We start from the raw sequence: 24,101 nt of genomic DNA on the forward strand, positions 1-24,101 counted from the left end.
GGTTGAGTGGCTTTACCTATTCCTCACCCTGGAGTCATTTGGTTTTAGCAATACATTCATCACCTGGATACAACTCCTGTACACACATCCCAAAGCTGCTATGCAAACTAATGGCCTGATCTCACCCTGGTTTGAGCTAGGTAGGGGGACCAGGCAGGGCGACGGCATCTCTCCGGGCCTATTTGCACTTGCTCTGGAACCACTGGCGGCGGCCATTCAATTAGAACCAGCATCCCCAGGGATACAAATTGGTCAATCAACACACAAGCTGATGCTTTACGCGGATGACATCCTAGTTCTAGTCTCAGACCCTGGGCGCTCCCTTCCTGCACGGCTTACAATTATAGACAGATTCTCTCATTTATCAGGTTACAAAGTTAATTGACAAAAATCAGAAGCCCTCCCCTTAACCTCGTACTGCCCCAAGACCTTGTTCCAGGGAGGTAAATTCTCCTGGCCCAGCAATGGAATTAAATACCTGGGTGTGACTTTCCCCCCTAAATTAGATGATCTAGTGAAGGTCAACATCGAACCTCTACTGAGTCAATTTAGTGCAGTCATTGAAAGATGGACTCCTCTTTACTTGTCACTATGGGGGAAAGCTAATGTTTTGAAAATGACCTGTACACCGAAGTTCAATTACATTCTCCAAACACTCCCAGTGAGAATCCCGCTTAAATATTTCAAACAATTTGACAAGCTATGTAGCAGATTCCTCTGGGATGGTAAATGCCCCCGACTAATTTGAAAAAACTACAAAGGCCAGTGGACCAGGGTGGGCTGGGTATCCCAAACTTACTGTTATACTACCAAGCATTTGGTCTCAGGCATCTTGCCCACTGGACTTTACCTCCCGAGCGCGCCTCCCCCTGGCTTGGCATCGAAAGTACACTTTGTGATGCTCTCCCTCCCCTCCATCTTATAACCGCTGCACTGTCTACAGAAGCTATGACCCATCCGAAAGTTGTCAACACTCAATGGATTTGGAAACAAATCTCAATACGACTCAAATTCAATCCCCACCTGAATTTAGCAGCCAGTATCTGTTTGAATCCCAAGTTGAAGATTGACAAAAAACCATTTATTTGGACACAATGGGCGGGAAAAGGAATATCGGTTATAGGAGATTTATATGATGAAGGTGGTACGATGAAATCATTCACGGCGCTTGTGCAACGGTATGGCCTCCCCCAACAGCAGTTCTGGAGATATCTTCAACTAAGAAACCTCTGGTCTCAAACTTTTGGGTCTATCTCCACAACCCCGCCTAGTTCAGATGTACTGTCGGATATAGTTAAGGTGTTTGGCACAGGCCATGAAGCTTTAAAATATTACTTGTTGTTGACTAAACACTCTGATGGTTTGGGATCCAATTTAAAGTTAATCTGGGAGATCGATCTTAATCTTACCTTTACCAGTAAGGAGTGGGAAAACATTTTAAGGAATTATAAGAAAACATCACGGGAACTCAGGACAAGATTAGTACAGTTCAAAATAATTAACAGGGTATACTGGACCCCCTCAAGGTTATACAGGGTGAAACTAAGAGACAGCCCTGACTGCTGGAGGTGTGGGGAGGGCCCGGGTACGCTTATCCACATGCTGTGGTCTTGCCATGTTGCATAAGAATTCTGGACAGCTATATATGAGAATATCAAACTCATACTAACAACAGACATCCCATTTTCTCCAAGCCTCTTTGTTCTGGGAGACCCTACTCCTTTAAAAGCCCTTCCACGAGCACGGGCAGAGTGGGTCCAGACAGCCCTGATGTTGGGTAGAAAGCTCATGGTAACAGAGTGGAGGTCGGCCACCCTACCTCACACCAAGGTATGGTTCTCCCATCTGGGAATTGTGGGAGCACACGAGCGACTCTCCTTTAGACTCATCAACCAGGTGGAGAAATACGAGGCCAAGTGGACGCACTATATTTCCTTCATTAAAGGCCCCGTGTAATCTGTGACAACTAATCTATATCTTAACATCTATTTATAGACTACTCTCTATCTGCCAACTATGTTTTTATTTTTTTTAACTTTCTATCTGCTGTTCCTATTGTCTTTTATACTGTTAAGACTCGTCTTATGATCACCCTTAAGCCAAATGTGTCTGTCTCTTGAAATTGTCTAGTAGGCCCTGTTAAATTGTTCCTTCCATCTCTGTAATCCATGTGTGATGTCATGGCCTGTATTTGTGTTAAAGGAAAATAAAAACTACTGATCATAAAAAAAAACAATACCAATTCACTGCCAATAAAAGTGGGAGTGTCTGGGGACACAGAACTGCACCCCCTGGAAAATCTGAAGAAAGCAATCAGACAGCAGCCTCAGGTCACCTGCTCACCACAAGTTTGAGGGTAAGGTAGAGGTAAGGTATAGGATAACCTTGGCCAGCGCCCCTCACCCAGGAAGTATATGTATTCAGACAGAAATCAACCAAATACCATTTGAACCAATATTTAATGGCTAAGTAGATTTTCATCTCTTGATATTTGAAGGGGGCGGCGCCCCGTACTGGCCAGCTGCTACTGCATTCAACTGATAAGACCATCGTCGGACTTGGCATTTACTTGAGCCAGAAGGCCTTTGGATCCATTAATTATCCAGTCCATTCACTGGATCTGACTTATCACCTGTCATGAACAGAAAATTAGTGGAAGGTGCAATCATAAAGATAAGCCAGAGCTACTGCGATAACAACCTGACAGAAGATGTGGGAATAATGGCCTTCCTTATCTAATTGGATTTTTCTGGCAGTCTCCCTCCTTTTTTATGATCCAATTGTTTACAAGGGACCAGGCACCTCAAGTAGCTTCAAGGTGTGGTGTCCTGGGTGGATAGGCTCCTCCTGAGGCTGGCCGATGGTGGGAAAGGCTTGTTTGCATTTCAAGTGTTTGTGAAAAGTTGGGTAGAGTGGAACTTTATCACCACACCTTGAGAGAAATGTAGGAAACTTTTTTTCCCCCATGAAAGAAACAGATCCTCCAGAGAGGCTTGTGTCAACAACTCTAATATAAACGATCCAAAACCGCACATTGCACCTTTATATACATTTATTTATTTGTGTTGGTTCAACTGGTACTGTCTAAAACCTAAAATAATATGAAAAAAAAACATCTGCTGCTAACCTTGCTGTGGTAGAGGCCATAAGCCAGTACAGCACCTGCTCCAGCCAGCAGCCCTGCCAAGCCATGTTTCCAGCTAGGGTTGTGGACACGCTGACTCCTCTGCTCCTCACTGTTGCTTCTCCAAAGGTGAACTGCACCCAATGAGGTGGGGGGCGCCACTCGTAGATGCCTAGGAGATAGAAACCTCTTATTTAACTGAGGAACAGAACATCCTGCTGATCAAGTAGCTACGGTGTGTAAGTCTATGTGCAAGAAACTTTAACATACATGTTGGTGCCAATTTAGTTTCCCCCCAAATGATCATGAAATATATTTTTTTCTCTCAAAGCCTACATATTTATAAAGCAGCTATGCCCTTTATGATTTAATATGAAGAAACGCAATTTCAAAATGGCCCCTCTCTGGCTGTGCCGGGTGTTGCGCCATGGTTGATGCTAGATCCAACGGGGTGCAGGCACGGAAGTAGACGTGATTGGTTGTTGGTTAGGGTTAGGGTTAAACTCTTTGAATTTCCATTGTTAGCAAGCGTTAACCTTACCTATCATTACAGTACGATCTGGCAATGTTAAGGTCAATTGTAAGCTAGCTAGCTAAACGTTTCAGTGCGCATCGTTGTTTCAAGTCAGTGCGCTTCGAGGTTCCGCGCTGTCTATTGGCCGACGCAACAGCCAATCACGGCTACTTCCATGCCTACACCCCGTTTGAGCTAGCGTCAACCTTGCGCAATAAGCATAATGAGGACCGGAAGCAAAGCCTCTGGCATGGCAAATGTTTGGTAGAACCCGGCAGATATGTTTTTTTAAGCATCTCATTACAATACTTTTCACTTTACGACATACGATGTTTTTCTCCTTTGATTTGCACTTTGATTTTGTGGTAATTTCAAGCAGCTATGTTTTCGAGTCTCTTTGAGCATTGTTCCAGGAAGGAACAGGAACACTGTATTTGTATGTCGTTTCCCCCAGCCCACAGCAGTACAACACAAAGACAAAAACACATCCACAAATTCCAAACTAACACAAATATCCAAACTAAACAACAACAAAAAAAAATCACTGTCCAAGGGAAGGAACGCCAGCCAGGATGAATGTTGGAGCCGGCGGTCTACGTGGGTTAGCAATTAGCTTAGCCCGCCCTGCTTCCGCATCCTGTCAGACCGCCCTCGATGTTTCCTCCTCGGGCGCAGCTCCAGGCAGGGGCCGTGGTCCCTGGGCCCACCGGACGAAACAGACCAAGTCCTTCCGCTCCCAGCTGATCCAGCACCAGCTCTCCCAGCCAGACACCCTCAACACACCTCCCCGCACTGCTCACGACGACATCAAAAACACCAGTCAACGCCAGGTGAGGCCGCCGCCAGACCGCCCTCGGTGTTGTTGTAACTGCCGGTCTGCAGTTAGCTTAGCCTGTTAGTTAGCTAGCAGTTAGCTTAGCCTGTTAGTTAGCTAGCAATTAGCTTAGCCTGCCCCGCTCTTCCAGCCGATCCAGCGCCAGCTCTCTCAGCCATCAAAAGAAGACAAAACTTAAGACGTGGACAAAGACACTGCATGGACGGTACTGGGTGAGGCCGCCGCAAATGTGAATTCACGCCGCCATCTTCCAGCACCGGTACTGGGTGAGGCCGCTGCAAACGCGTATTCGCGCCGCCATCTTGTCACACCGGGAATCATCACAAGTCATTGCTTCATTTGGAATCACCGGACAATACTGAAGGTGCACGTCAAAAGGTATTTTCCTGGTCTACCACAGCTTATTCTAAGGATAACAAGGATCATAAGCCGCTGCAATACAAATATGCAAATAGCCAACATCAGGGGGTGTATACCTATGCATAGAAGATGCTAAATGGGAAAAAAAAAAGCTAATCAAGTTTCGGACTCCTCCAACTACAAATTATTGTTCAAGGCAGTGTGCGGTCGTATTGATGTTTATTTCATCTCCCGTAAAGCTGAAATAATATGAGCCTTACTGATAGTCACACCTGCTGCATATCTGAATATGGAAAAGCTGCCAATGGAAATTCTCAAAACTAACAAATAATCCATGTTGTATGTAGTTAATAAAGCAGTTAAAAGCAATACATTTCAGCATCAAGGCAATTCAAAGTGCTTTACAACAAAACATAAAAGGCATTAAGAAGGCAATAAAAAGAAATTTAAAACAAATAAAAAGAAAGTAAAAGTTACTACAGTGCAGTGTAAGATGATAATCAAAACTTAATTTTATTTAATCGTATGCAGCGGCAAACAGAAAAATCTTCAGCCTTGCAGACCTGCAGTTTTCTGGGAGTTTGTTCCAGATATGCGGTGCATGAAAACTGAAAGCTGCCTCTCCATGTATACTTTTGACTTTGGGGGCAGAAAGCAGACCTGTCCCAGACGATCTGAGAGGTCTAGATGGTTCGTAGTGTAGCAGATCAGAAATGTATTTCAGCATGTGCTGTGATGCTGACTGCATGGAGATTGCCTGTGGTTTGTTTGGATAAGCGGAAAACTTTTTGTGCCACATGGAAATATCTAATCAATCCCTTTTCTCTGCATCCTTAGCTTGTGTAAGATATCTCAGAGGGGAGGGAGGCTGGGAATGATCCATGGTGTTGTCCTTGTTTTCCTTGGTATGAAAGAATACTCTGCTTTTCCCAGATTTTCCTGACCCTTTCCAGATACCAGCAGTGGGGTGCTGGAGGCCATAGGTTAAGTTAGCAGTAAGCATGTGGACTCCCACTCTGTTTAAATGAACCCCATCCATTCTGAAATGGTCTCATTACTCCCAGAACAGGTTGAAGTTGTCAATGAAACTCAGTTTTTGAGCAGTCAAGCAGAGGAAAACCAGGTACTTAATGCCAGCAAGCGGCAGACACGTTCATGTAAATGTTGTTTAGCTCCAGGTGCCGGCGAGAGGCGTTCCTCAACACACGTCAAATCTGTGTTTGACAAAGGCGAACTTAAAAAAAATGCTGTTTATTTCAGAATAAAGATTAGTGGTTGCTAGAAATAAATATCTTCTACCAACAGTATGACTGTATAAAAAACAAATTTTAACTTTTGCCTTACACAATATAGTTCATCATTTCAGTTGTGTAGTTTTACAATCCATTGGGACAAGGCACTATGTCTTTGTCCTTTATTTTCATGTTTATGCTGGACAGTTACTCTAGTTCAGCTCCTTTCTTTGGCCTAAGTGCTTCATCACTGCTTCAAACTAACATTTTAACACTGCAGCATGTCTTCAACACTACGCTTCCGCTTGGAAGTACTGGGAAAAATCCCTTTTGGCAAAACTTCCATATGCAAAACTACAACACAGACTTCCATAAACAAAGCTATAACACAGACTTCCATAAGCAAAACTATAACACAGACTTCCATAAGCAAAACTATAACACAGACTTCCATAAGCAAAACTATAACACAGACTTCCATAAGCAAAGCTATAATACAGACTTCCATAAGCAAAGCTATAACAGACTTCCATAAGCAAAACTATAACAGACTTCCATAAGCAAAACTATAACACAGACTTCCATAAGCAAAGCTATAACACAGACTTCCATAAGCAAAGCTATAACACAGACTTCCATAAGCAAAACTATAACACAGACTTCCATAAGCAAAACTATAACACAGACTTCCATAAGCAAAACTAGGCCTAATCCAAAGCAAGATAGTGCCTGATTCAGAAGCTCCCTGATAAGAAAACAAAGATAACCTTTGCTCCTGCTCTGTAATGATTAACTTTAACGTGAAGTGGTCTTTCACAACCTGGGAGACCCTGTGTAAAAGACAGAAGCAATGTTTCCATTCAATCGTCCAACGAATTTTAAACAAACTTTTTCTAAAGTAACAAAAAATAAAATGTGAATTAGCTGCATTTCCATCAGATATGTTGAAACGGACATCAGGAATCAGGAACACTTTATTTGTCGTTTCATTTCATGTACTTCCGTACATAAAATGAAACGAGATATCGTTTCCCCCAGCAGAGCAACACAAAGACAAAAACGCATATCCAAAAACTACAAGAACTTCAAGAAAACAATATATCCAAACTAACACATTTATATCCAAACTAAAAAAAAAAAAATCACTGTCCAAGGGAACGAACACCAGCCAGGATGACTGTCGGAACTGCCAGTCTGCATGGGCTAGCAGTTAGCTTAGCCTGCCCCGCTTCCGCATCCTGCCAACTACCCTCAGTGCTTCCTCCTCAGGCACGGCTCCAGGCAGGGGCCGTGGTCCATGGGCCCACAGGACGCAGCAGACCAGGCTCCCCCAGCCGATCCAACCCCAGCTCTCCCAGACAGACACCCTCGACACACCTCCCCACATTCCACACAATGGCACCAAAAACACCACAGTCAACGCTAGGCGAAACCGCCGCCAGACCGCCCTCGGTGTTATCAGAACTTCCGGTCTGCATGGGCTAGCAGTTAGCTTAGCCTGCCCCACTTCCGCATCCTGTCAGACCGCCCTCGGTGTTACCTCCTCGGTCACAGCTCCAGGCAGGGCCGTGGTCCCTGGGCCCACAGGCCGCAGCAGACCGAGCTCTCCCAGCCATCAAATGCAGACGTGGACAAGGACACATACCCACATCCGGCTTCCCACCCGCAGACACGGCCAACTGTGTCTGTAGGGACGCCCGACCAAGCCGGAGGTAGCACGGGGATTCGAACCGACGATCCCTGTGTTGCCGTGTTGGTAGGCAACGGAAAAGACCGCTACGCCACCCGGATGCCCCGCCTTCGGGGCTTTCTGCCACCAAGCTTCCGGGTTTGGAAGCTATGGCGGAAAAGCCTAAGAAGTGTCCCTGAAAAGTCTTGTGCTCCAGAGAAAAAAGAAACTTGCCGTTCAGAGGAAGGATTAAAGTCAAAAAAGAAAGCGACTGATGGCGAGGACAAACACGGTTAACCATTGGTGCAGCTTTTCCTCGTTGGAGAGCGCTGAACGAAGAGAAGTATTTACTCTCACTGCCAGAGGAGGGCGACAAAACCTCCGCACTGCAGGTTTAAGTTGTGGTTAGCTAGGAGAAGTGGTAATTCTGTTACTGTACCTTAGAGTCTTGAGAGGACCCACTCTTGTCAGACTTTTACAGTGTTTGAGAAGCAGCATTGCATTGGTGTCCTGCAGAGACAAGTTGAGGGAGAGAGGTCATTAAACAACAGGAAAATAGCAGGAAATAACAGTGAAAACAGCAGTGGCATTCAAGACGTCCAGTTCCTCAGTAACCATCTTAGCTCCCTTTTGAGTATTACAAAGCAGTAAAATGCTCTCTCATTACCGGTTTTAGGTAATCACCTTTGTTTGTTGCCAACCAGCCAGTGAGTTAATTTAAAATCGGAACAATGGTGAGACTTCCACCACCATCCTGAAAACCATTGCTTAAACTTATTGTAACCTACAGTAACTGCACTGATGTTTACCCATTCCACATCTAAGATCTAGTCGTGTCCCCAAATGGCACGGTGGTGCAGTGGTTAGCGCTGTTGCCTCACAGCAAGAAGGTCCTGGGTTTGAACCCCGGGCTTGTTCAACCTTGGGGGTCATCCCAGGTCATCCTCTGTGTGGAGTTTGCATTTTCTCCCCGTGTCTGCGGTGGGTTTTCTCCGGGTGCTCCGGATTCCCCCACCATCAAAAAGACATGCATGTTAGGGTTAATACTCCTGTCTGTGCCCTTGAGCAAGGCATGGCAAGACGAACTGGAGTTGGTCCCCGGGTGCTGTACGGTGGCTGCCCACTGCTCCTAGCTACACAGCTAGGATGGGTTAAATGTAGAGCACAACTTCCCTACGGGGATCCACAGAGTATATCAAAATCAAAATCAAAAACAAAATAGTCAATTTGAAACAGTCACAGTGCTGTTGCATCGGCAGCTTCCCCAAAGCTGAACACATATACACTACCGTTCAAAAGTTTGGGGTCACATTGAAATGTCCATATTTTTGAAGGAAAAGCACTGTACTTTTCAATGAAGATAACTTTAAACTAGTCTTAACTTTAAAGAAATACACTCTATACATTGCTAATGTGGTAAATGACTATTCTAGCTGCAAATGTCTGGTTTTTGGTGCAATATCTACATAGGTGTATAGAGGCCCATTTCAAGCAACTATCACTCCAGTGTTCTAATGGTACAATGTGTTTGCTCATTGGCTCAGAAGGCTAATTGATGATTAGAAAACCCTTGTGCAATCATGTTCACACATCTGAAAACAGTTTAGCTCGTTACAGAAGCTACAAAACTGACCTTCCTTTGAGCAGATTGAGTTTCTGGAGCATCACATTTGTGGGGTCAATTAAACGCTCAAAATGGCCAGAAAAAGAGAACTTTCATCTGAAACTCGACAGTCTATTCTTGTTCTTAGAAATGAAGGCTATTCCATGCGAGAAATTGCTAAGAAATTGAAGATTTCCTACACCGGTGTGTACTACTCCCTTCAGAGGACAGCACAAACAGGCTCTAACCAGAGTAGAAAAAGAAGTGGGAGGCCGCGTTGCACAACTGAGCAAGAAGATAAGTACATTAGAGTCTCTAGTTTGAGAAACAGACGCCTCACAGGTCCCCAACTGGCATCTTCATTAAATAGTACCCGCAAAACACCAGTGTCAACATCTACAGTGAAGAGGCGGCTGCGGGATTCTGGGCTTCAGGGCAGAGTGGCAAAGAAAAAGCCATATCTGAGACTGACCAATAAAAGAAAAAGATTAAGATGGGCAAAAGAACACAGACATTGGACAGAGGAAGACTGGAAAAAAGTGTTGTGGACGGATGAATCCAAGTTTGAGGTGTTTGGATCACAAAGAAGAACGTTTGTGAGACGCAGAACAAATGAAAAGATGCTGGAAGAATGCCTGACGCCATCTGTTAAGCATGGTGGAGGTAATGTGATGGTCTGGGGTTGCTTTGGTGCTGGTAAGGTGGGAGATTTGTACAGGGTAAAAGGCATTCTGAATAAGGAAGGCTATCACTCCATTTTGCAACGCCATGCCATACCCAGTGGACAGCGCTTGATTGGAGCCAATTTCATCCTACAACAGGACAATGACCCTAAACACACCTCCAAATTGTGCAAGAACTATTTAGAGCAGAAGCAGGCAGCTGGTATTCTATCGGTAATGGAGTGGCCAGCGCAGTCACCAGATCTGAACCCCATTGAGCTGTTGTGGGAGCAGCTTGACCGTATGGTACGCAAGAAGTGCCCATCCAACCAATCCAACTTGTGGGAGCTGCTTCTGGAAGCGTGGGGTGCAATTTCTCCAGATTACCTCAACAAATTAACAGCTAGAATGCCAAAGGTCTGCAATGCTGTAATTGCTGCAAATGGAGGATTCTTTGACGAAAGCAAAGTTTGATGTAAAAAAAATCTTATTTCAAATACAAATCATTATTTCTAACCTTGTCAATGTCTTGACTCTATTTTCTATTCATTTCACAACATATGGTGGTGAATAAGTGTGACTTTTCATGGAAAACACAAAATTGTTTGGGTGACCCCAAACTTTTGAACGGTAGTGTAGTTCAAACTGGGTTTTGGGTAATGATGTAGTTGTATCTGTTGGCACTGGTGACACAGTAGGAGGAAAATTATCACTGAAAATGTTTAACCTTCAACAAGATCACGATATTTTGGGCAGAAACTACTGGGAAACATTAAAACTCACGACTAATTCTAAGATATAAGACGCAGGATGGAAGTCCAGAAACAGGGACATTATTATTATCATTTCAAAATTGATAAATATTGTTTTTTGAACATTTTTGTTATGAATTTTATTTCTGCTCATTCTATTTCAATACCAACCAACATAGACTACCCTGGCATACAATATTGTGTGCTTACACTCACATAGTAGCTGTTCATTTCATGCTTGTTTAGTTTCGTATCTGGTGCCCTGCCGTTTATTTGTAATACCTTAGACGTTGAGATGGAAAAAGCTTTTTTCATTTTCAACTCACTATGAAGGATATGTATAATGTGTTGGTAAAATAATAAAGGTTATAATAAGAGATTTGAGATTCTGTCTGCCAGCCACAGTTCCTAGTCACATAACTGTGATCCTCCTAGATAATACCAAAACAAACATCTCCGACAGGGAAAAGCACACCGACCTCAGGATAGAGTCATTTTAATCTGAGTGAGGAATTAATTATTCTGCTGCACCATCTCATCACATGTACACGCAGATACACAGAACTCTCATCACATGTACACACAGATACACAGAACTCTCATCACATGTACACACAGATCTCTCATCACATGTACACACAGATACACAGAACTCTCATCACATGTACACACAGATACACAGAACTCTCATCACATGTACACACAGATACACAGAACTCTCATCACATGTACACACAGATACACAGAACTCTCATCACATGTACACACAGATACACAGAACTGCGTTTTTAAAAATCTGAACTTTAGAAGGCATAAAAAAAATCTCAATTTTCCTGGCCTGAAACGTCCTTTGTCTGCAGTCTAAAGGCCAAAATGCACAACCTGGGCCAAACAACACACTCTGTCAGTGCACTTACAGAGTCTGCAAATGCTGCATGTAGGCTGGATGTATGGACTTGTGTATTGAGACCTGGAAGGTGCAAATCTACTAACTGAAAAAGATCTTTGATGTTTTTTTTAAGTCCTCGGAATGTGGTTATGAAACCAGGCAACACTGCAACCTCAGTACAAGTAACTGTGACACAACCTTCATTCGTAAAGGAATTAAAGCGATTTCACGTTTAACAAAAAAAATAAACCCTGCTCAAAATACAAAAGCTTGGTACTTCAGATGAACTTGGAGTCAGTTGGCTATATATTCAGATGAACTTGGGGTCAGCTGGTTATATATTTAGATGAACTTGGGGTCAGCTGGTCATATATTTAGATGAACTCGGGGTCAGTTGGTTATATATGTAGATGAACTCGGGGTCAGTTGGTTATATATTTGGTATAACAGGTATTACATTACCTGAAATCTTCCAGATTAGCAGACGAGCCTGCATTTTTTTGTTTGCTGTGACGTGGTTTCCGGCAGCAATTCCAAAATATCAGTATAACCTGGCTATTCTAAAATATCAGTATAACCTGACTATTCTAAAGTATCAGTATAACCTGGCTATTCTAAAGTATCAATATAACCTGGCTATTCTAAAGTATCAGTATAACCTGACTATTCTAAAGTATCAGTATAACCTGACTATTCTAAAGTATCAGTATAACCTGACTAGTCTAAAGTATCAGTATAACCTGGCTATTCTAAAGTATCAGTATAACCTGACTATTGTATTCAGTATAACCTGACTATTCTAAAGTATCAGTATAACCTGACTATTCTAAAGTAACCTGACTATTGTTTTCAGTATAATCTGACTATTCTAATGTATCAGTATAACCTGGCTATTCTAAAGTATCAGTATAAACTGACTATTCTAAAGTATCAGTATAACCTGGCTATTCTAAAGTATCAGCGTAACCTGGCTATTGTATTCAGTATAACCTGACTATTCTAAAGTATCAGTATAACCTGACTATTCTAAAGTATCAGCATAACCTGGCTATTCTAAAGTATCAGTATAACCTGACTATTCTAAAGTATCAGTATAACCTGACTATTCTGAAGTATCAGTACAACCTGACTATTCTAAAGTAACAGTATAGCCAGGCTATTCTAAAGTATCAGTATAACCTGACTATTCTAAAGTATCAGTATAACCTGGCTATTCTAAAATATCAGTATAACCTGACTATTCTAAAGTATCAGTATAACCTGACTATTCTAAAGTATCAGTATAACCTGACTATTCTAAAGTATCAGTATAACCTGACTGTTCTTAAGTATCAGTATAACCTGGCTATTGCATTCAGTATAGCCTGGCTGTTCTAAAGTATCAGTATAACCTGACAATTCTAAAATATCAGTATAACCTGACTATTCTAAAGTATCAGTATAACCTGACTATTCTAAAGTGTCAGTATAACCTGGCTATTCTAAAGTATCAGTATAACCTGACTATTCTAAAGTATCAGTATAACCTGACTATTCTGAAGTATCAGTATAACCTGGCTATTGCATTCAGTATAGCCTGGCTGTGCTGTACCACTGACATAAAGAAGTCCTTCAACACAGGAGGCCATAACGGCGAGCACGGCCAAAACAAAATGTTTGTCTGGTTTACATTTTCTTAATTACCCCAGTGGCATTACAGGGACCAATCCGTTGTAGGCCAGCCACTGCATCTGTTTAGCCAGCTACACCAATTACACCAACTACCGCAGCTTCACCAGCTACCGCCGCTACAGCAACTATCGCAGCTTCACCAGCTACCGCCGCTACACCAACTACCGCCGCTACACCAAGTACCGCCGCTACAGCAGCAAGATAACGTTATCTCAGACCGTGCACACACCTCACTTAACGGCAGTGGTAGGAAGAGGCCCAGCAATAAAAACCTCGAAAGCATAACAGTAAAAGAAAAGACAAATAGTCACCCTTGTTTTGACAGTGTTGGTTACTCGGCTGTTCTCGTCGGATGCCCAGTCCAAAATCAAACCAGTCGCAGCGTGTTACGTCTCTGCAGTCGGCGTTGCAGAGAAAGCTGATAGGATCAGAGGTATGTTCAAGAGCCCTCGTCGGCCGCAGCGTTCGCCCGGGTTCAGCTGGTGTGCCGAGTTGACGCGCTGCGGATCGCTGGAGGTGACTCCAGAAGACGCGGCGAGCCTGTGAAGCGCTGAAGCCGTCACATGGTGCTCCGCGAGCGAGCACGAGCAGACCCCACGCTGCCGGTATGGAGGGCCAGAGTAACCAAACTATGTTTACACGTCAGAATAATAAAGGCGTTATAGCGCCCTTCTAGAGCTCAAGCTCGCTTAAAAATGCAAGTATTGACATAATACAAGCGACAATCAGAACATGACTACAAGACAATAAGACGTAAGACGTTCGGGGTGGGGGTAAGAGAGGGGTAACACCAGAGATGAGTCTTTAAATGAGATTTGAAAGACTCAGATGGAGGAAATCTTCCAGGGGATTGTGGGCGCGAATTCCAAAGTTTGGGAGCCATGACACAGAATGGCCTTCCACTCACAAGAAGACGGTGTTAATCCGGGGCCGGAGAGTAGACCAGTGCTGGAGAACCTCAGTGCACAGGAAGGAATGCATGGATGGAAAAAGTCAGACGGAGAGAAATCTAGCTCATCTTTTGTCTGACTTTCCTTAGAAGTGCAATGTCTTTACATGTCACAGCTAAAGACTAAATTTTGTGTAAAGACAATTTCATGTAAATGCACAGTTTCTGTAGAACTTGGTAGCTCAGTCAGTTAAGCAATCGACTCTGTGCATAATTGTAGTCCACTGGCTTCCGGTTTCTACTGCAGCGGTCATACCAGTTTCCTGTTTGTCGGCGTGTGCTATTGACAACGGCATATTTTAGGCGATGCCTGCAAGATTTATCATGGATAAATGTCAACCACATGCACAGAATTGTCGACAAACTTTCAGCTGCAACTACCAGCACACGGGTGGAAAGGTTCAAGTTGTCAAGTTACGTCCACAATTCCGCCCGTCCGTCCGTCCGCTCATCCTCATAATTGTGGACGTAACTTGATATGGACAACTTGAAACTTTCCACCCGTTTGCTGGCAGGTGCAGGTGAAAGTTTGTGGACAGTTGTGTGCATGTTGTTGACGTTTATCCGTGGTAAATCTTGCAGGCATCGCGAAAAATATGTCATTGTCAACAGCACACGCCAACAAACAGGAAACTGGTATGACCGCTTCAGTAGAAACCGGAAGCCAGTGGACTACAATTATGCACAGAGTCTGTTGCCTATTAAATGTAAGCGTTCTTGTCACTGTAAATCAAGCCTCAGCACAGTTTATGTTCTCCCTACCCCCCCCCCCACAACTTGTGTCCTGTCTCCCTCAACTTGTCAAACAGAAGATAAAGAGCAGGGAAAAAAATCAAAGTCGTGTAAAAGGAATTCCAGAACAATAGATCTGATAGAGTGAAATTGTTTTTCAACAATACGAATCTTCTGCTGTCGTCTTGTGCCAAAGAAGGCGGATGTGCATACTACGGAAAAACAGTTCAACACTATAATACCATACTTAGGGATTTCCACAAGGCCAAATAGTAAAAAGTACCAGCGGATCAGCTTCGGAGAAGGTGTATTTCCCCTTTAAAAAGAGCTGCTAATGATCCCAGTAGACATCCAAGTAATTGTGCAAAGCTAGGCTAAACTTAACGTTAACATACCTTCAAACACAAAGGCAGAAAGAAGTATCCACGAGTTTGTCTGATTGTCTAAATAAGATGCAGAGTAACAACCTCAGAAACCAAACTATCCCACAACGCTGGCAAGGATGCTGATTTCCAACCAGTGTGCCGAAGTATGCCTATAAAACATTCCAGATGAGAATCCTCAGCTCTTCATCCCTGTTGGAGCAGATCGATGCGGTATAGAGTATTTCAGTAGTTATAAGAGGATCCGCAGACTAACAGAGGCAGAAATCCAAGAAGTGAGGGCTGTCACCTGTTACTCATTAACCAGGAAGTGGGGTGTGACCACTTGCGATGCCACTCACGTCACACTGGCTTTGTGGATGGGATTCTACAAGGCATTGATGAGAAACGTTGGGAGTCAGGACAGTGGGCAGGCAACAATGAGTACATATTTTCCTTTGTTTTATTTTATTTTATTTTATCCCCAGTTGTATCTGGCCAATTACCCCACTCTTCCGAGCCGTCCCGGTCGCTGCTCCACCCCCTCTGCCGATCCGGGGAGGGCTGCAGACTGCCACATGCTTCCTCCGATACATGTGGAGTCGCCAGCTGCTTCTTTTCACCTGACAGTGAGGAGTTTCACCAGGGGGACGTAGCGCGTGGGAGGATCACGATATTCCCCCCAGTTTCCCCTCCCCCCTGAACAGGCGCCTCCTCTAATAGGCGCCCCGACCGACCAGAGCAGGAGCCTGCAGCGACCAGGACACATACCCTCATCCAGCTTCCCACCCGCAGACACGGCCAATTGTGTCTGTAGGTACACCCAACCAAGCCGTGGGTAACACGGGGGTTCGAACCAGCGATCCCCGTCTTGGTAGATAACGGAATAGACCACCCCGACGCCCGAGTAAATATATTTTCATCATGTATTTAAGGGTCGAGAGACTGATTCACTATCCTGAAGGCAGGCTTGACAACACAAATGGAACTTTTAATGAAAGAAAGTCATGCTGCTTGCAAAGTCCTTGATAACTGGGTCAACCCTAAGCCTAACAAACAGACAAGGTCCATGTGGGCGGGCATAAGCACAGCCAAAGTTCTAGAATTCCGTCTGGTCGGTGCCTTTACCACAATCATATTTTGGGAACAAAGGCGATGAGGGTCATTTCTGTCATGACTCAGATGGCAAATCCAGTTAACATTAGTTTGCACTCCAAACACAACTGATATGGCAGGCCGTTCTAACCGTTTACTCGTGCTGGGGCATTAGTCACTAAATGGATAAAGACGTGGCATCACGCCTTTATAGTCCGCTAACAGAGCGCTAAACAATAAAATAAATGAATAATGCATAAATGAAATGAATTAATAAATAAACAATAAATAATAGCTCACTAAATAATAGATCGCTAAATAGGCCATCACAGGGCTGCCTATGATGGCCTGGCGGCCTGTCCAGCGTGTCTCCCCGCCTGCCGCCCAATGACTGCTGGAATAGGCTCCAGCATCCCCGCCACCTTGAGAGCAGGATAAGCGGTTCGGATAATAGATGGATGGATGGTCACTAAATATTAGACACTACTAGTACTTATTTCTTCAACACAAGTCGCTATTCTGACTGTCACTATTGTAAAGTCACTCGGTACTAAAAAGGAGATACTGTGGGAGTGCAGGAATGAGGAGACGGAGAGATCGAGTCGAGTCAATCCCGTTTACTCGCCACACAAAACAACACCGATACAGCGCAACCTCTCGTGGCAACCAGCTAACCAACCGCTAGGCTGCTGCAAACATGGCTCCGCCCCGGAAACCCTAAGCAGTGCCTACGTCAGCACTCTGAATGTCCGCCTTAAAGGAGCAGCAGCCCCTGGTGACTCTACCCTCAACTGTGTATCGCCACAATACTAGTTATATTAGAAAAGGCACCGGTAACTAGTGTTAGATTATGACTAGTCACTTTTCTCTTTTATTAGTGACAATTCAATAAACACTAGTTATTTTATTTTAGTTACTGTAAACTACTAATAAGACACGTTAGCCTCTAGCTAACGGATCTGACCCTTTAGCCGAACGGTTAGTGATGTCGCCTTGTGGTGCAGTACACCCCGTATCGCATCCCGCACCGGGCAAGAAAATAACCGGTTACATTACTATTAAAAAGCACTCCTTACTATTCTAACAGTGTCTCTTTTAGCAACTAGTGACTTCACAATAGTGACCAGAGCTTTAAACAAATAAGGACTAGTGTTTAATTTTTAGTGAGCAGTACCTAAATGGCCTGTAGTCCACCAGCTAAATCAAACCCACCATAAAACCTCTGGCTGAGATACTGGTCACTACAAGACACTAGTCACTAACATTAAACAGTAGTTTTTGATTTCTTTAAATAATAGTTGCTATTCTGTCCCTTGTCACTACTGTAAAGTTACAAGTTACTAAAAAATAGATACCAGGTCTAAAAATACATCTTACTTGTCTTAAAGACAATTCTGCTAGTAATTATATATTAGTCACTAGTAACTATTTATCAGAAAATAGATGCTAGGTCTAAAGACACATTTTACTTGTCTTAAAGACAATTCTGCTAGTAATTATATATTAGTCACTAGTAACTATTTATCAGAAAATAGATACTAGGTCTAACGACTGTAGCAAATTCGGGGGGCAACCACAGGAACTGCCGCAGCCGAGACGCGCAGCCTTATCTCCCGCACCGCGGAAGACATCGCTAACCGCTCAACTAAAGGGTCCAACCCGTCAGCCAGCCGCCAACGTGTCTACTTATCCATGCACGTTACAATATGTATTTTTTTTTTCTCCTGTGTGTCCTGTATTTTTTTTCTCCAGTTGCTACATTTACCAGGATGCTTTGCAGTATAAAGATTCCCGCTGTTGAGGTGAAATTTTGTAAAGACACTGTAAAGAGGGAGGTGACTTCTCGTACTGCTCTGCGCCACCGTTGTTGTTGTTTTGTGGAGACCAAGTATAACGTATCTTTGTGTACATAGGCCCACAAGTGTAAAACAGCGTTGGTCTCTTGGATCATCCTTCCTCCTCGTGCGTCTTTCTTGGGCTGTGATTTTGAGTTTCGCAGTGTTTATTCGAGTAACACTATTTCGCTAGCTACTGGTGTTCGCTAACTGGCTAGCTGACTGTTATATTCTAGTTCAACCACTAGGTGGAGCACAGGGTAATTTAGTAAGGAAGTCAGAACACTCTAGGCCGGCGTAGAGTAAGATCATGCCCTGTATGTGTTTGCCGGTTACCAAAGTAAACATATTCCTAGTTTACCCATTACCTTGGTCTCACTATTTCATTCTTGGAGGTTATTACATCTGGCGACGAGGTAAGCGGAATCCTGGAAAAACAAGGAAATCCGGTGTTCCTGGACGTTTTAGCACCGAGTGAAGTTGGCTACCTAGCGCGGGGCTACCGCCACCTGAGACGGGACATGGCGACGGTGGGAACGGTCGCTGCTTTTGAGACTGAGTCGCAGTCATGGGAGGAATATGTGGAAATCTTGGGACATTTTTTTTACTGCTAATAAGATTACCGACGGAGCCATCAAAAAGTGCATTTTGCTCAGTTCCATGGGTGCCCAAACTTACAGTCTGGCGAGAAATGTCCTCAGTCCGGTGTTGCCAGGGGAGAAATCGTTCCCGGACATTGGACCTACTGAAAGCGCATTTCAAGCCCAGGCCATCAGAGCTCGTGCAGCGGTTTAAATGTAATTCAAGGAACAGGCACGAGGGTGAGTCACTTATGGACTATGTTGTGGTGTTGCGCAAGTTAGCTCAGGATTGCAATTACGGGGACAATCTGATGCTAATGCTAACGGATAGGCTGGTCTGTGGAGTGAATGATGACCGCATCCAGCGTAGATTATTATCCGAGACTGAGTTTACCTTTGAGAAAGCGTTGACCCTTGCTCGAGCCATTGAGACTGCAAAGAATAATGTCAGTGAGTTGCAAGGGAAATATGTAGACACAGTGCTGATGGAAGCGGGGAGCACGGGTCAGCCCAGAGGAGTGTGCACAAAGTAAACACGCGTAGATCCAGGGACGAACAACGGCGGCAGTGTTACAGATGCAGCGGAAACCACATGGCAAGTGAGTGTCGCTTTGCCAATGAAAAGTGTCATAGTTACCGAAAACAAGGCTACATAAAGAGGGCGTGTCGGGCTACCTCACCCCCAGAGAAAACCAAGTTCAAAGGGAAGGGGGGAACCAAAGAGGGAGTAAGGACGAGTCAGGGAGCACATCACATCAGCAGACAAGCTGACACAGGGGAAGCATAAGAAGAGGACGAAGTGTTCACAGTGTTCAGTGTTTCGGAGAAAATACCAAAAGTGGCCCCCATCACATTACAGCTGCAGTTGAATAAATCAAAGGTGAATTTTGAGGTTGACACGGGGTGCAGTGTAACTTTAATGACAAAGTCAGAATACTCAAAGATATGGGACAGCAATGCAAAAGTTCCAGAATTAGAGAAATGTTCCCTGGAGCTCAAAACTTACACAGGAGCCAGTGCAGAGGTGTTAGGGGTTGCCAGAGTCACTGTACAACACAGGGGTGGGACACAACAGCTTCCAGTAGTTGTAGTCTCAGGCACAGGACCAAATCTGTTAGGCAGGGGCTGGATAAAAGACCTGAACATAGACTGAGGGGTGGCGGTAAATTAGGTCGGGGAAGGAAACCAGTTGACATTACAGGAGGTGATGGCGAGACACGAGGATGTGTTCAAGGAGGAACTCGGTACATTTAAGGGCCCCCCAGCTAAGATCCATGTAGACAAAGAAGTGACACCAAGATTTTTCAAACCAAGACCTGTACCATATGCCATGAAACTGTGAGTTGAAGCAGAGTTAGACCAGCTGTTAAAAGAGAAAATAATTGAGCTAGTCAAATATGCAGAGTTTGCAGTGCCCATAGTGCCATTACAGAAACCCGACAACTCAATCCGAATATGTGGCGATTATAAACTGACGGTGAATAGAGTATCCAAGCTAGAGCAATACCCAATTCCAAAAACGGAGGATCTCTTTGCAAATCTGGCAGGAGGAAAGAAATTCACAAAGCTAGACATGAGCCATGCATACTTACAAATTCCATTAGATGAGGAAGCAAAGAAGCTGGTGACCATAAACACACACAAGGGGCTGTTTACATACACATGCTTACCTTTCAGAGTGTCGTCCAGCCCAGCTATCTTCCAATGAACTATGGAATCAGTGCTTCAGGGGGTTTCAAATGTGGCAGTGTATTTAGATGATATCCTCCTGACAGGCTGCAATGACCAACAACACCTGGAGGCATTGGAGAAGTGCTGCGCAGACTGGATGCTACAGGCCTGCATCTAAAGAGGACCAAATGCTCCTTCATGGGAACAGAGGCGGAATTCCTAGGTCACAGAGTGGATGCAACAGGACTCCACCCACTAAAAAACAAAGTAGAAGCAATCCAGGAAGCACCAGCACCAACTAATGTGACAGGGTTGAGGGCATACCTGGGACTGCTGAACTACTACAACAGGTTTCTGCCCAACTTGTCAATGACGTTAGCACCACTCCTCTCACTCCTGAGAAAAGATGCATGCTGGGAGTGGGGAAAAGACCAGGAGGACGCATTCGAACGGTCAAAGAAACTCATGCAGTCATCCAGGTTGCTAGTGCACTACGACAGAGAGAAAGAGCTCATCCTCTCATATGATGCATCACCCTATGGGGTCGGGGCGGTGCTGTCTCACAAAATGAAAGATGGAACATAGAGACCGATAGGGTTTATGTCCAGAACTCTGACACCGGCGGAAAGGAATTACTCCCAATTGGACAAAGAGGGTTTAGCAGTAATGTTTGGGGTGCAGAAGTTCCACAAATACATCTATGGTTGTAAGTTCACCATTTGCACAGACCATTAACCACTGCTCTCCCTGTTCAGTGAAGTAAAGGCTGTTCCATACATGGTGTCACCACGAGTACAGAGGTGGGCAGTGACCTTGAGGGCATATGAATATGCCATTGTCTACAAGGCGGGGAAAGACCACGGCAACACAGACGCTTTAAGCCGACTGCCCCTCCAGCACACGCCCATCACCACAGCACCGGAGGACAGAGTGCTGATGTTTGTGGAAATGAACACAACACCAGTTACAGCCGAACAGGTAAAGACACTGACAAATAAAGATCCAGTACAAGCCAGAGTACACGAATATGTGGTAAGGGGGTGGCCACATCAAACAGAGGGGGATTTTACACCATACAAGGTGAGAGGGGCTGAACTCAGCGTTCAGGATGGGTGCGTGTTGTGGGGAGCACGAGTGATTATTCCACAGCCAGCCAGACAAATGGTCTTAGAGCAGCTTCATCAAAGCCATCCTGGGGTCTCCCGGATGAAAGCCCTGGCACGGAGTTATATATGGTGGCCAAAGCTAGATGCGGACATAGAAAACCCAGTCAAAACATGCAGCACATGTCTGGCACACAGAGAGGCACCAGCAGCCACTCCTCTCCACCCTTGGGAGTGGCCTGACAAGCCATGGAGGAGACTGCATATGGATTATGCAGGACCATTTATGGGGAAAATGTTCCTCGTAATCATCGATGCACAGTCCAAATGGATGGATGTGTATCCTGTGAACAGCGCCACATCCACCACTACCACGGACTGCCTGCGCCAGAGCTTCAGCAACCAGGGCATCCCTGAAATTGTGGTGAGTGACAATACCACATGTTTGAACTAAAGAATTCATGAGAATGTGACGGAGGACTAAGACGAAGAAAAGGGCCAACAACGCCACCTGGGGAATTGCACTCCAGGAAATACTATTTCTCTTTAAAACCAGAGTTAAGAATTTGATGCTTAGCCAGTTGAACAGATTTGCTGCTGAAAAAGGACTGAGACGTGGTTCAAAAATATAAATACTTTGTTTAATTAATCAACACAAGAAAGGACCGGAACTGAAGCTGCTAAGGAAATCAAGAAAAAAACGATTAAAACCAACATGAAGCCATTTAATCTTTATTACAAATAATTTGTAAAAAATATCTTTTAATACAATTAAGAAAATGTAAAAGAACCACTTTAAAATACAAAAATGCCCAGCCTACACAAATAATGGTAACCAAACTAGGCTGAGGCCAACTGTGGAAGGGAGACTAACTGAGGAGTGCCCAGGGATGCTACCAATACCCACCTTCGGTGCAGCACAGCAAACCCACAGCAAACCTCACAGCAAACTGGTGAACTCTCCACGTGTCCCGGTGCTTCTACTCACGCGCACACACGCACACACATGCAGGGACCTCACCACAAGTGCCTAGCCTCCCACAAGATGACACTCAGGCCGCTGAGGGGAATAACTAACAAAATAAGTCAAATAGGTCCACAAAAAAACCAAACTAAAAAAAAAGGGTCAACCCAGTTAGTAATCAAAAGAAACTAAGGCAAAACAGCAGCAGAACCACCTCCAGCAGGGAACCTTGACACCAGGAAACACTCCTGATAACCAGCACAACAGTGGCAGCAAACACTAGAGGTTCCACGCTAGAAGTTCAGGAACTGCAGCACCAGCTACCAGACACATGCGACAACGAGGAAGAGAGAAGGCAAAAAAAGGATTGCACAGGTGGTCACAGGTGGCTTAGATAACCTGGCCCTGATGAGGAGATTGGCTGAGGGAGGAGTCAGGCCTGGAGCTGCATTCACAACCACTCAACCTACCAATGAAGCACTCCCCACCACAATCTACCCCCTGGTTCTTAAATCGTCGTCCCGACGATTGGCACTTACTGCCAGGGTCTAAAAATAGCAGAGTATATAGGCACAGATACCTGAGAGTTTGTAGCCCGTATTGCTGTACTCCCTACTGCCTGGGGTAGATGATGGAGATTTGGGTGCCTCCCAGCATTAGTACGGGTGGTTCTTCTCCGGGCCGCTTCACTGGTGCCTGGAGAATCAGTAGTATCAGTCAGTGGGCTTGTATATGAAGGGGGCACAGTCATTTTGGGCTAGGTTAACAGAGGGGTGGCATGAGCTGGCAAACGTTGTCGCCTGTCCACTGGCACAGGAGTTGGTTCCTGGACCACCACAAGCCATTCACCATCTTGTGAAGAGTCCTCCACCGAAGGGGGTTCCATCTCTTGCGATGGCTCACTAGAGGGGCAGACAGTCCCTTGATCCAGTTTACTTTTTAATAATGAACGATGGACATGCTTTAGCTGCTGAGGGTTGTCCACAGGGGCAATAGTGTACACTGATCCTCCCACTGCGGGGGCCTTCACCACCTTGTACACTATAGAGCTCCAGATGTCCTCGATCTTGTGACGGCCCTTAACACCAACATTCCTAAGGTATACCAACTGACCTTCCTGCAGGGGGACATGTCGCACACATTGGTCATAGTGCTTCTTACGTCGATCAGCTGTGGCCTCCAAGTGTTTGGTGGCACCCTCAAATGCATGGCGTAGCCTGGTCTGATGTTCCACGATCCAGTCATGGGTGCTGCCGGCCACAGGTTCCTGTACTCTGCCCAAAAAGAAATCAACAGGCAACCGTGGCTCTTGCCCAAACATCAAAAAGAATGGTGACTCACCGGTGGACTGATGCACTGTGGTATTGTATGAGAAAGTTACTTGGGGCAGGTAACACGACCAATCTCTCCTTTTGGTGACAGGCAGGGTGCGAAGGAGGTTGTGTAGGGTGCGGTTGAACCGCTCACATTGGCCGTTACCAGCTGGATGGTAGGGAGT

The 24,101-nt window shown here is 44.8% G+C and overlaps 1 protein-coding gene across 1 annotated transcript in view; it reads right to left on the reverse strand.

Annotated features, from left to right (window-relative positions):
* The window catches only part of suox (sulfite oxidase), a 35,869-nt gene extending 22,003 nt beyond the window's left edge, over positions 1–13,866 (reverse strand). The window contains exons 1-3 of the mRNA XM_056275007.1: positions 13,623–13,866; positions 8,174–8,244; positions 3,128–3,296 (exon numbers count right to left, since the gene is read on the reverse strand). Coding sequence (XP_056130982.1) covers positions 3,128–3,296; positions 8,174–8,232 — 228 coding nt within the window. The 5' untranslated portion in view covers positions 8,233–8,244; positions 13,623–13,866. The remainder of the gene's footprint in view (positions 1–3,127; positions 3,297–8,173; positions 8,245–13,622) is intronic.
* Positions 13,867–24,101: the final 10,235 nt, after the last annotated feature.

Source organism: Lampris incognitus, chromosome 2 (genome assembly GCF_029633865.1).
Source record: "Lampris incognitus isolate fLamInc1 chromosome 2, fLamInc1.hap2, whole genome shotgun sequence".
Taxonomy (NCBI): domain Eukaryota; kingdom Metazoa; phylum Chordata; class Actinopteri; order Lampriformes; family Lampridae; genus Lampris; species Lampris incognitus.